The following is a 13960-nucleotide window of genomic DNA, read 5'->3' as shown; positions in this document are numbered from 1 at the left end:
ATCTGCCTGTTCACCAATTCTTATAGTACTGTGGTATGATTCCAATACATTCATATACCACAAGTAGTTCAGGCATCCTTTACTCTGAATTAGAATTATTCTTATTACACTGATCTTTTCATATCATTAATTACCTATCTTTTAATAATGCCTATTAATAGCCTTTTAGTATTACTGTTGTTTGATGGCATGTAGTTGGCATTCAAAAATAACAATAATAATAGCTCACATTTAGAAGCATAGTTGTAGTTTAAAGGATCCTCTGAAACCATCTGATCCAACCCCATCATGTCATAGATGAAGAAGCAGAGGCTTGGTAAAAGTAAAAGATTTGATCAAGGTCAGATAGGTATGAAGTGGCAAAGAAGGAATAGGAACCCCAGTTCCCTGAATCCAAAGCCACTACCCTTGAGAGAGCATTTTGAGATTTGCAGAACACCTGACAACATTTCTCACAATCCTTGTTTGAACTTCATTCCACCCCTCTAAGATCATTGCCATTACCACTACACCATCACCACCAATGAGGATAATGAGGGAGAGTGTTCCTGACTCTAGTCACTGAGGCAGGATTCCAGGTCTTCCTACCTCAAGCCTCCATTATGCTGCCTGCCTCAGGAAATAACTATGTGACTTTCATTTAATTGAACATCAAGAACTATATTATAGGATAATCATTTTAGATGTATTTTTGTTTGTGATTGGTGGTTGGGGGGTGTAAATGACCTATTATAACATGTAGAATCATTTATGTCATCATGCTGTTTTAGGTTACACATAATGGTTACCTAAATTATGTGGTTTTATTTGTTAGACTTGCAATTTGAGTTTGATTCAATCAGGTAGCAAAATGTGGCTTCATTTACATGGATTCATAATCTATATTTTATGGGATATGAATCTTTTTAGTTTTTAATAAAAAATACAACTTTTATTACAGTAGCAAATTAAAAACATCACTATATTTACTATTGGTTTATAGACTCAAAAAAATTGGAGTAAGAAGGGACTTAAAACACCAAATCCAACAGGACTGGAACAAATCTAGAGAGAGGAATTGGCTCCCTAACCCACATAGTTTTTAAGCAGCAAAACTGAGAATCTGCCAAGGAGTCAGGATCCTGGCTCTTGCCTAGTAGAGGGTACTAGGTGGCGCAGCAGATAGAGCCCAGAGCCTGGAATCAGAAAAACTTGAACTCAAATTAAAATAATGAATGCCAAAGTGCAGTTTAGAGCATTTCTCACAGTATTAATGGTTCTCATACTTTGAGGTTCATCCATCAGTCTAGAACCACATCCGCCAGGGTTAGAGTAGGTGTTTCTGGAATATGAGAACAACTTAATTCCTTGGCACCAGAGTACCCTTGCAGCTGTTACCTAAGCAAAACCCATTGTAAGAGAGTTCTCCTGTGGCTTTCTTTCCACTAGCCTGCTGCTGACATCATTCTCCATAGGTTTCAGGTTATTCCAGGTCCTTCTTTGAGGCAGCAAAAATAAAAGAGAAAAAAATAAGACATGTAAGTCTCTTTATAAGACCAAAATTCCCTGGGACTAATTTCTTTTAATAGTTGATAGTATTTTAATTTATACTTCAAAAAGATTGTTTTTCTCTCTCTCTCTGTCTCTCTCTCATATATATATATATATATATATATATATATATATATATATATGTGTGTGTGTGTGTATTTGATAAGTTAATTTTATTTCAAGTTTTTTATCATTACATTTCAGAAGAGCTGCCAAATACTGATTAATAAGACAAAATTCATAAGAAAAATTTTCCACTGCACTTAACTACATGGTACACATTAGTAGTTATTCCTTTAAACATCTGTTGAATAGTCTTTCTACTTTGACAATGTAAAGGCATCATTCTAAAATTATGACCAGAGACCATATATCCCCCCTTTTTTTTAGGTTTTTGCAAGGCAAATGGGGTTAAGTGGCTTACCCAAGGCCACATAGCTAGGTAATAAAGTGTCTGAGGCCAGATTTGAACTCAGGTACTCCTGACTCCAGAACCGGTGCTATCTCTACTGCTCCATCTAGCCATTCCGACTATATATCCTTTTAGATATAATTATATATTTTTAGATATATATATAGATAGATTATATATATAATTTAATAGAACTTAGGCCTGGAACTAACATTAAAATATTATCTCATTTAACATCATTTTATAGATGAGGAAACAGACCTAAAGTAATTTGCTCACATGGAAAATTCATTAGTGGAAGAATAGAGACTTGAATTTGAGTTTCCTGGTTCTAATCTGTATATATCTTGTTTCACACCACAATTGTTCCTTTGTTGGGAATTTTGATGGTGTATAATCTCTTTGCCATTAGTATTCTTTCCAGCAAACAGTACGCATCATTATCCATCTGTGCCTCTTCATCTTGTGTGAGTTCTTGTCACATGTCCCTGTCTTCCTCAGGAGGTCCCCTCAACTGGCATTATCATATTTTAGATAGGTGGACATTCATCTACTTTATTTTTTTTTTATCATTCAGCCAAAACTTATGCTTAAGGATCTCATTTGAGATCTTGTAATATTGTGAACTTGGGATCTCCTATATTGGAATGTAAAAAAAGTCTTTTGAACTTTTATTATAATGTCAGCATAAATTTTTCCTATCCTTTTCCCTAAGAAGTCTTCAAAATAAGTGAGATTGGGAAGTCTTTCTAATCTACTTCACAGCAAACATTTGGGGTCAATCACAGTTTTCATTTCACGTGGTCCTCATTACTTACTTAATGTCTTAAACCATAATAAAAAGCTGTTGACTTTTAAGATATTTCAAATTTGCCAAAGTGAATGAGACTTAATGAATCTATTAAATTAATTCGGAGGGGCGGCTAGGTGGTGCAGTGGATAGAGCACTGGCCTTGGAGTCAGTAGTACCTCAGTTCAAATCCTACCTCAGACACTTAATAATTACCTAGCCGTGTGGCCTTGGGCAAGCCACTTAACCCCATTGCCTTGAAAAATCTAAAAACAACAACAACAAAAATAATTAATTCTGAATTAGCCACCTCCAACTCTAATGATTTCATTTTAAACGCTATAGAGCCCATCTAACTGTACATCATTTTTTTTTTTTGCTGGGATTTTGGTGTGTTAAAAGATTACCTTAACATTTGATTTCAGTTTCTTATGATACTGTTTGAATCTGTTCCATACACCGAACTATAATTGACCTTTAATTCTGACTGATACTTTGAAGTCAGCATAATCTAACTTAGCTCTGCTATATCCCTACTGCTGAAATTTTAACTTTTTTCTGATTGTTTTTCTTCCTGACATATATACTTACAAAGGAAAATTTAACACTTTCTTTATTCCCTAAGGAAGCTCAGTATTTATGCTTTTTTCTGTTTTTGAACTCTAAGTACCAAACATATCCCATTGATGACATTAATGAAATGGGAAGTTTTTAGGAAAGGTAATTTACTTATCCATAAATAACAAATCAGTTTACAACAGTATTTCCCTAAATCTGTCTAAATAAAAATCTCTATATTATTCATCTCTCCCTTGAACTCCCCTGAATTTCCATAACACGTATTGCCAAATTGTTCTCATAGACAGACTTAATGCCACATGTCCAAAATAGTACATTATCTTTTCCCCAAAACCTATATCTCTTTAAAGTAATTATTTTCTAAGACACCACCAATCTTCTAGTCACCTAGGTTCACAACTTATTTGGTATTATCCTGGATTTCTCTCTCACCCCACAAATCCAGTCATTTCCCAGATAATCATTCTTTCTTCATAGCATCCCTCACATCTATCTCATCCCACCCCACTCCACCCTTACAGTCACACCTTAGTAAAGGCCCTCATCACCTTTGCCTGGATGATTACAGATATTTCATACAACGTTTGTTCTCTTCCTTGGGTCTCTGTGTCATATTTTAAGCTTATACTTCAAAATAAAGTTTAATATCTTGAAAATCAAGTTGTGAAGTTTAAGATAAATAAAAATAACCTCTTTGATTAGGCATGCAATAAATGTTCACATTCAAATAATAAAATTCATTCGGTTAACACTAATAAAATATATGCCCTCTCTTAAAAGGTAGATAGATAGATAAATATAGATATAGAAGTAGAGATATGTGTATATGGGCTCTCTCTCTCTCTCTTTTTTATTCCCAGGGCCTATCATAGCATTTAATGAAATTACAAGTCTAGGACCTATCTATAATAAATTGTTTGATTGCTTAGTTGACAAGTGGCATTCCACCATTTTGTCTTTCAGGATTAAAGCTTACTCTTTCTCGATCACTTAATGAGCCCTGTGTTCTGCAGCTAGGTGGTCGGGGGGGGGGGGGGTAAGTTTAGTAGCACTAAATTTAAAAGTCATTTAGACAAGATTGAGGTTAAATCCTGCCCCAGACCCTTGCTAGCTGAATGATCCTGGGCAAGTCACTTATCTGAAACTGCCTCAGTTTCCTCGTCTTTACCTATTCTCTACAAATATCATGAAGCTAAAATGTGTTATTTGTAAAGCAAATGCTAATTATTATTATTGGTGTTAATACTGGCAGAAAAATCTAGAGACTAGTATTCCCAGGAACACTTTGAATTTAATGACTTAGGTTTTTTTCCTCTTTGTATCTTCACTTACTATCACAGAACCACTTGCATAGGGATAAGAATTTAACAAATTATAGAATGTACCCAAATTCTTAATGTAGCATTATTAACTTAAAACTAATTGTTAAATTTAATTAAATAAGGTAGGTGAACTGTTACCTCATTGATTAGTAGAATTTTTAATTTCAGACCTTGGTGGGGGGAAAGTGTTCATTGTTGTAGTTTGACATATTTTTTGTGTATTTGGATCTCAGATTATATAATAATCCTGCTTCCCTGCTAATGTTTTGATTACTACTGAGCCAAGAAAATATGTTAGCTTTTCATTAAGCAGCTGTGATTTGTGATTAATTTTTCTTACAATAAATAGCAAGATTTTGAAGCCTCTAGTTTTCCCCAGTTGTTTTATCTGGGCACAGACTACTTAAATTCCTTGAAGCAGAATTTTATTTTTATACGAGTTGTAGTATCAACAAATTGCCTTCTGATCCTGAGTTCTTTTCATCTTAACTTCATCTTCCAAAATTCACTGGAAGAAAAAAAATATAAAATTTTATTTTAATGCTTCCTTAAATATATGGAAAGTTAATTTAATAAACTAGTGCAAAAACAAAGTAAATTAAGATATCACACAGAAAACGTTTATTAGCATATTCCTTACATTGTTAATATTTAATCATGAAAATCAAGTGAGTTAATCAGATATTACTCTTGCTTTTCTTTTCAGAGAGGAATAAATTTTAAAGTGACATTTTAATTTACTAATACAATGTAAAGTTCTTATCTCCAAATAATTATAGACCAAGTATTTTTTGCTTATTAAAAAAGTATAAAAAAATATATATTGAATTTTTTAATGATCAAATTGGATGTTTTCTTCCAATCTGTCAAGTGTATAGAAATAAGAATATTCTTGAAAGGCTTACATTAAAAGTCATTCATATTCTTTGAACGAAATTTTATGCATAGCAAAATGAATAGCGAAATATGTCAATTGTTTAACATTACAAAGCTATGTCTTTTATTTCCTTTTTTGTTTGTTTGTTTGCTTTGTTTTCTTTTTTTAAAAGTGTGTTGTAACACATTTTGGAGTGTCACTTATATGAACTCCAAAATACAAAAATTAGATTTAATACTATCATTTTTCACTGAGATCTCTTCAAAAAAGGTAGTTTAAGCTGCAGAACACATTAATTTATATTCACCTTTAGATTTAGTCTGTAAAGCTCAGAACTTAAATTTCCATGTAGAACTAGTAGTATCACAATCTGGGTAAATTCTCATTTTTTTCATAATCCACTTCACCATTCCTCCCAACTTCCTCACCCCCAAAAAGAGACTTATTTGTTATGAAACATTTGGAATTTGCTTTTAAGTTTTGAAGAATTTATATTTATTATTTAATATTTAAACAAAGAATAAAGTCAAAACAATTCAAATACATCAAGTCCTTGGGTTGATTCAATTTTTGTGTTTTTTTTAAACTGATTCTTGCAGTGAGACTAAACTAGCAACATAAGGTATAACATAAAAAAAAACTTCCTTAGCAATTAGAACTATCCAAAAGGTAGAATACCTCGAGAGATAGGTTCTCCCTCTTTGGAGTTCTTCAGGGAAAGAAATTATGACCCCTTAAAAAATATGTTGTAGAGCAAGTCTTTTTAACTTGAGGCTCATGAATAGATTTCCAGGGAATCCATGAGATAAAGTAGAAAAAAAATTTACATTAAATTTTTTACTAACCTCCAAATGAAATCTTGTATTCCCTTCACTATGATTTATTTCCAAAAAATTTTTCTTGTAAAGAATAGTCTTTACCAGATTGCCAAAGAAGTCTATGATTAGAACTAAGAACTTTTATAGAGGATATTCTGGTAAGGGTTGGATTAGTTGACTTCTGGAGTCCCTTACATTTCTGAAATTATAGAATTTTGTCAAAGTTTTATCTGATCAAAAAAGTTTTTGATTGAATTAACATTTTCATGGAAACAAAAGGTAAAGTTTTTTAAACTTCTAAAACCATGGAGTGTAACAACTTTGAACAAATCCTTTGCAATAGAAACCTAGTAGGTTTGCAAACTACCTTTTTTTTCTTTTTGGTACTGAGATTTTACTGTGATATTATAAATATGTATATGATCTCAGAAATCTTTATTATATAGGAATTGCTGTTTTAATGACTTTTTTGTCGTGAAATTTTATGTGTATATACTGAATCTTTGTTGAGTCACAGAGCCAAAGTTGTTGTACATACTGAAAGCTCAAATTACTTTGAGTAAAAGACAGTTTAAAAGACAATTTACAGATATAATTGTAATGCTTAAATTTTAAATTTAAAGAAAAAAGAAACCCTCATCCTTTTGTAGAATCTCATAAAACTTAAGAACTAAAAGGGACCTAAGAAATCATCTTTTTTAGCCCACTCTCTTCATTTTATTAGTAAAGAAATTAAGTCCCAAGAAGTTTTAATGACTAAATCATGATTCTTCAACTATTTAGAAGTAGATTGGCACTAAATTCCAGAAATCCAAAATCCCAGAGCTCCTTCCATTAATGTTTAAATAACAGTATTCTTCAAATTCATACTTTTTTTTAAAGAACATTTAAATGAAAAAAATGTGACCCAACTTTAGAAAAAATTTTGGCCCTCATTTGGAATGTTATGACATTTTAAATGATTATTAAACAGAGTTGACCAATTTCTCCCTCTTGCCTATAATTTTTGGGAAAAGTATAGAATTCTTTAGTGAACTGCAGCTTAGCAGTGAAATTTATTACTAATATAGTGAATAGATGCCTATCCTTTAAAATGCTTTGTTTCTGATTGTTTTCTCTGCCAAATTGTTTTCCATTGAACCTTTGTTGCTTCTTTGCCACTGTTTTCCACTATAGAAACTCCATCCCGCAACCTTGCTTCTCGTGAGCGCATTTACAAAAATAATGGTGTAGCTGGGCCTGCTTCTGCTCTTTCATCTCTGTCTCACAAACTAAAGGGTGGGTATGCATGCATTCATGGATGGGACATTCAATACAAAGGAAGTTTGGAAAAGGAAAATAATTTCACTTCAATTCATTTTCATTCCATTCATTTGTTAAATGATAAATTTAAAATTTAATCCTAAGGTTGAAATATTAGAAATAATTTTCATGTAATTTTACATGTATCTTTTATGTCCTCAGCATTTTAAATCAGATTTTCCTTATTTGATATGAGTATCTTACAAATAACATATTTATATGCTGTTTTAATATCCAACATAGGCAAAACTACACAATCCTGTGAGTTTTTTCCTAATGAAACCATCATTTATTTGTGATATATGAAAATTTTCTTATAAAATTACTATTGCAAATTTAATGTTTTTTCAAAGAAAAACACTTAAAAGTCTTCAGTTCTTAAATCTTATTTAATAACATAATATGCATGCATACCTTCTTGTCCAAGAAATTGCTGGTTGGTATAGCAAAACAAATTTCTTAAAGCATTTATATAGTAGCCAAGAATGTTTTAAAAATATAAGTAGGAAAATGCTTAAGCTCAGAATGAAATAATAAAATTTAAAAGAAAATATGTGTGTGACTCACTGGTCTAAAATAGTTATGACTCAAATGTTGTCATTTTCTCTACAAAATTCAAGTAAATAAATTGATTTTTTTCAATCTAGTTTTTAAAGAGAGAGATTCATAGGAACACAGGATATATAATCTTCTATAAAGGCTAACAAAAATATTGCTAGACAGGAGTTATGTTTCCTCACAGATACATAAAACAGTTTTGTAGACACTTGGTATGCATATCTTCTCTTCCTTTTCTTATAAACTAGCAGTGCAACTCATTGCCCTGAAAAGTTGACCTGTACTTGAAGTAAACAGTTTTTCTTTTTTTATAGTATGCCTAATGTATCAATTTCTAAAGAAATTATGTCTCAATGGAATCATTTCAGTGGCAAAAAAAAATCATTTTGCTATTTGAAATAAGTTTAATGTTAACTACTATTTTCTTAATCCTTTGTTTCTTTAAACTTGTATACTTGTATGAAAAGTTCTAAATGGATTAGGAAGCCATTAAGCATAATAATTTCCAGAACATATTGTTTATACCAAAAAAGATGCAGCAACCAGCTGGGAGTAGTTTATTAGCATGATAATTGCTAACGTTTCTGTAGCCCTCACTGTGACCTGAGCACTGTGCAGGGCTTGACAGTGTGAACCTCACAGCAACCCTAGAAGTGAGGTAGAAAGACGCAGAGTGATTTGTCCAGAGTTACACAGCTATTAAGTGTCTGAGGCTGAATTCAAACTCGGGTCTTCTTGACTCCTAGTCTAGTCCTCCATCCCCTGCACCATCTCACTACCTAAAGCATAAAGATGGTAAGCACCATGTCTTAAAATATAGATGTTGAATTTTTATGCAAATAGACCATGATTTTTACTGTAATTCAAGAAATTTATTCCTAGCACATAAAAAATTATTGCTACCAAAATTTCTTTGTTAAATATTTTAAAATATCACCCCTAGTGTATATATATAGTGGAAATCTCTTCATAGGAATATCAATCATTGTTGGACATTTAAACTGTGCTAAACTAACATCAAGTAGACATGCTAACTTACAAACTTCTGACCCAAAAAGCCAATATATATAAAAACTGTCATCACCTAGCAGTCACAAACAGAAGTGGGAACCACTGTGTGTGTGTGTGTGTGTGTGTGTGTGTGTGTGTGTGTATGTGTCTATGCATTTAATCTTTTAGAAAATGTGAGAATTCAAAAATAGAAGGAAGATAAAACAAGGACAGTCCTTTCATTCTGGGAGAGATGGCACAACTAAGCCTTGGTTTTGAAACATCCTCTTTAAAAAAAAGTTAAATCTTTCTCTAAGGTAAAGGAGCTTGTCAATGTAAATTTCTGGGCTCCTGGGTCAGTCAGATTGCTTAAGTTCTTTGAAGGCAGGACTTGTTTTTTTATCTTTCTTTCCAGAGCCTTGCCCCAATAATGCAGACCACAGCTCTGACACATATTGGTTGTGTGATCCTGGAAATTCACTTGCTCTGGTTACTAATCTCTTTAGAACTCAGTGCCCACCTTCATTGGTAAAGGGAGTTTATTCACCCAATTGTTCCCTTCACCAGGGAGCCTCATATAGTATCTGACCGAGAGTAGCTATTTGATGAATATTTGTAAATAGATGAATTGCATTCCCATATAACCATATACAAACAACTGAACTGAGGGAATAAAAGTTTGGACTTGAAGAGAGAGGTAACTTTTAGGGGTAGAATACCTGATAATATAGAAGACCTAGCTTTGGGATCACAAAAAGAATGCAAATATATGTGGGAATATGCCATATGCCATCTATCTTTTCAAAATATGGTTTAAAACCTGAAAGGGGGAAGAAATCCTCCCCCCCCCCCACATGACTTCATGTTTGCATCTCTCAGAACTCAATGACTTTAGAGTTCACGATACATTAAAAGGTAAATAAGCTTTTGCAGACTCCTCCAGAGACCTCATTCCCCTTTTAAAATTTATTTTTCGGCTTCTAGATAGCCAATTTTAAAGAAATTAATGAAGTTTTTTTTAACTTAATCGGTTGCAAAACTTGGAGAGGTCCTATATTTGCATGGTAAACAGGGTTCAGGGACTGACACTTTATTAATTAAAAATTGTTCCAATACATTTATTAAAGCAGGGATCTATTAAGACAATCATTCTAATAAATAGACTATATGTAATCTAAAGATAATAAGTCAATAATAAGAAAACAATATTCAATTTCTCTCCATTGAAATTTTGCTTTAGTACTTTATCTTTCCCACATCTAGATTGTAGAGTCAGTGAAAGTTTTGTTTTCTCTTTGCCTATCATTATTCTTTTAAAAAAATTTTTATTACTAGAAATTTTAATAGATGTGCTTTAAATTTCAGTAATGGCTAACATATAGTAAATGAACAATATTGCACATAGAAAAATATTTTGGTTTGCTGTGATACCTGTTATAATTTAAGATTTTAATCGAATGTTTTTCCTCTTGTTCTTCATTTTTATTTTCAATCTGAAATACTTTTAAAAAATAAAGAACTATAAAAGCATTATTTTTGCAAACAGATTTTGACAGAATTATCTTAATGTTCAGCCATTGTATTCAATTTGCATATTGAGTTTTTAATGAATTGGAATTTTAATGATACTTTTCACTCTGAAATGATTATATACAGGTGACCGAGGAAATTTCTCCATAGCCTCTAGACCAGCCTCTCCAGCAGGAAAGTCAGATCTGTCCTCTAAACACAGAATTGAAAGCCGGTCACCTAAGCTTGATGGACGTGTGAGCAGGACTGCTATAGATCAAAAGAAACCAAGAGGCACAGAAGGCTTATCTGCTAGTGAATCCCTCATATTGAAATCTGATGCTGCAAAGCTGAGGTCAGATTCCCATTGTAGGTCCTTATCTCCCAATCACAATACTTTGCAAACACTAAAATCTGATGGGAGAATCAATTCTGGCCTTAGACCTGAATCTCCAGGACCAGGATCTCGATCATCTTCTCCTAAGCCAAAGACTCTCCCATCTAATAGGTCCAGTCCATCAGGTGCTAGTCCTCCACGCTCCTCTTCTCCACTTGACAAGAATCTACCTCAGAAAGGCCCTGCTCCTGCTAAGGCTAAGCTTGATCCTCCACGGGAACGATCCAAATCAGACTCCTATACATTGGATCCAGATACACTCAGAAAGAAAAAGATGCCCCTCACAGAACCATTAAGAGGTCGATCCACATCACCTAAGCCAAAAATAATACCAAAAGATTCCAAAGTTTCGCCTGGAACTGAAAATAGAGCTCCATCTCCACATGTAGTGCAAGAAAATCTTCACAGTGAAGTCGTTGAAGTATGTACTTCTAGTACTTTAAAAACAAATAGTATAACTGACAGCACTTGTGATGAGGGTACTGAATTTAAGAGTGTGGATGAGAGCTCCAATAAAGTGCACTTCAGCATAGGAAAAGCACCTGGGAAGGATGAGCAGGAAATGAGAGCTTCTCCAAAGGTAAGCCGAAAGTGTGCAAATCGGCACACCAGGCCCAAAAAGGAAAAGTCAGGCTTTCTTTTCAAAGGAGATGGATCCAGGCCTTTAGAGCCAGCTAAGCAAGCAATGTCCCCTTCTGTCGCCGAATGTGCCAGAGCTGTCTTTGCTTCTTTCCTTTGGCATGAAGGTATAGTCCATGATGCAATGGCTTGTTCTTCTTTCCTCAAATTTAATCCAGAATTATCTAAAGAACATGCTCCAATAAGAAATAGTTTGACTAGTCAACAACCTACAGAAGAAAAAGAAACAAAACTGAAAAATAGACATTCATTGGAAATATCATCTGCCCTTAATATGTTTAACATTTCACCCCATGGACCAGATATATCTAAAATGGGCAGCATCAACAAAAATAAGGTCTTATCAATGCTTAAGGAACCTCCTCTCCATGAAAAATGTGAGGATGGAAAAACAGAAGCTACTTTTGAAATGTCCACACATCACACAATGAAATCCAAATCTCCTCTTCCTTTAACTTTGCAACATTTAGTAGCCTTTTGGGAAGACATCTCTTTGGCCACCATCAAAGCTGCTTCCCAGAACATGATATTTCCAAGTCCTGGCTCTTGTGCAGTACTTAAAAAGAAAGAATGTGACAAAGATAATAAAAAGACCAAGAAAGAAAAAAAGAAAAAAGAAAAGGCTGAAGCCAGGCCAAGAGGTAATTTGTTTGGTGAAATGGCCCAGTTGGCTGTAGGGGGACCAGAGAAAGATACCATCTGTGAGCTATGTGGAGAATCACATCCATATCCAGTAACTTATCACATGAGGCAAGCTCATCCAGGTAAGATATTAAATACATTTTATCAAACAGTATTATCAGGACATGTTGTTACTTTTAGGCTGATTTCACCCAGTAAATTATACTGAAAAGCTGAACAACCTGATTACATTGTTATAGTAATTATCATTTTATAAATTTTCTATGAATTTTTAAATATAAGTTTTTATTAGAAAAGAGAAAATGGAAACTAAAGCACAATCTCAATCAAGAATCTTAAGTAATTTATATGTGACATAAACAAATAATTCAACCCTTTTTTATTGTGCCAGTGATTTTATTACTTTTGAGTGAGGGAAGGGGGGAACTCTAACAATGCAGTTTATAAGTCTTAGAGAGTTGTCTGGGACAACAAAAAAGTTAAGTGACTTTCCCAGGGTCAGATAATGGATATGTCTTAGAGGTATAGCATCAACCTAGGTTTTGCTGACTCCAAATTTAACTTGGTATCCACCACTGCTACATTTCTTCTTATATATAAGATATCATTAAGAATGAAGGCTGGTTGCACAGTGGATAGAGCACTGGCCTGGAGTCAGGAGTACCTGAATTCAAATCCGGCCTTAATAATTAACTAGCTATGTGGCCATGGGCAAGCCACTTAACCATTGCCTTGCAAAGGGAGGGAGGGAGGGAGGGAGGAGGAGAGAGAGAGAGAGAGAGAGAGAGAGAGAGAGAGAGAGAGAGAATGAGAATGAAGGCTGACTTATCTGATATGAATTCTAATTTTGCCCTAGACAAAATAAATTCCAACACATATCATTCTACCTATTTTTCTAACAAGTAATTCTTAAAATGTCAGTGTTTTGTTCTTAATCAAAAAATATGGCGCAATGCTTCACACATAGTTGTTGAAAAATAATTTGACATCCCAAAGATTTTCATAGTGCTGATTAGCATATTTTTTAAAAAAAATTAATTACCAAGTGTTGTGATAAATATGAGAGTTATTTGGAAATTTTGAATTCTTAAAATACAAAATTATTGGAAACTTTACTATTTTAAACTTTATATTAATTTTCTTTTTTTTAAGGGTTTTTTTTTTTTTTGCAAGGCAATGGGGTTAAGTGGCTAGCCCAAGGTTACACAGCTAGGTAATTATTAAGTGTCTGAGGTTGGATTTGAACTCAGGTACTCCTGACTCCAGGGCCAGTGCCCTATCCACTGCACCACCTAGCTACCCCCATATTAATTTTCAAATAAAATACTGAAGTAGATTCTAAAGACATACTTTTTAAATCTTCATTTTTGTTATTTTTCTAAGGTTGTGGCCGGTATGCAGGTGGACAAGGTTATAATAGCATTGGACATTTTTGTGGAGGCTGGGCTGGTAACTGTGGTGATGGTGGCATAGGAGGAAGCACTTGGTATCTGGTGTGTGACCGTTGTAGGGAAAAATACCTCCGTGAAAAGCAAGCAGCAGCAAAGGAGAAGGTATAGCTACCTGTAATAATGTTAATGATAAATGTATGTGCA

The 13960-nt window shown here is 33.5% G+C and overlaps 1 protein-coding gene across 1 annotated transcript in view; it reads left to right on the top strand.

Annotated features, from left to right (window-relative positions):
* The window catches only part of MYCBP2 (MYC binding protein 2), a 292534-nt gene that overhangs the window by 211171 nt on the left and 67403 nt on the right, over positions 1-13960 (top strand). Inside the window, exons 56-57 of the mRNA XM_074192761.1 lie at positions 10835-12487; positions 13749-13918. Coding sequence (XP_074048862.1) covers positions 10835-12487; positions 13749-13918 — 1823 coding nt within the window. The remainder of the gene's footprint in view (positions 1-10834; positions 12488-13748; positions 13919-13960) is intronic.

This window comes from Macrotis lagotis, chromosome 6, assembly GCF_037893015.1.
Source record: "Macrotis lagotis isolate mMagLag1 chromosome 6, bilby.v1.9.chrom.fasta, whole genome shotgun sequence".
NCBI classification, from domain to species: domain Eukaryota; kingdom Metazoa; phylum Chordata; class Mammalia; order Peramelemorphia; family Peramelidae; genus Macrotis; species Macrotis lagotis.
This window is presented reverse-complemented; position numbering and strand designations above follow the sequence as displayed.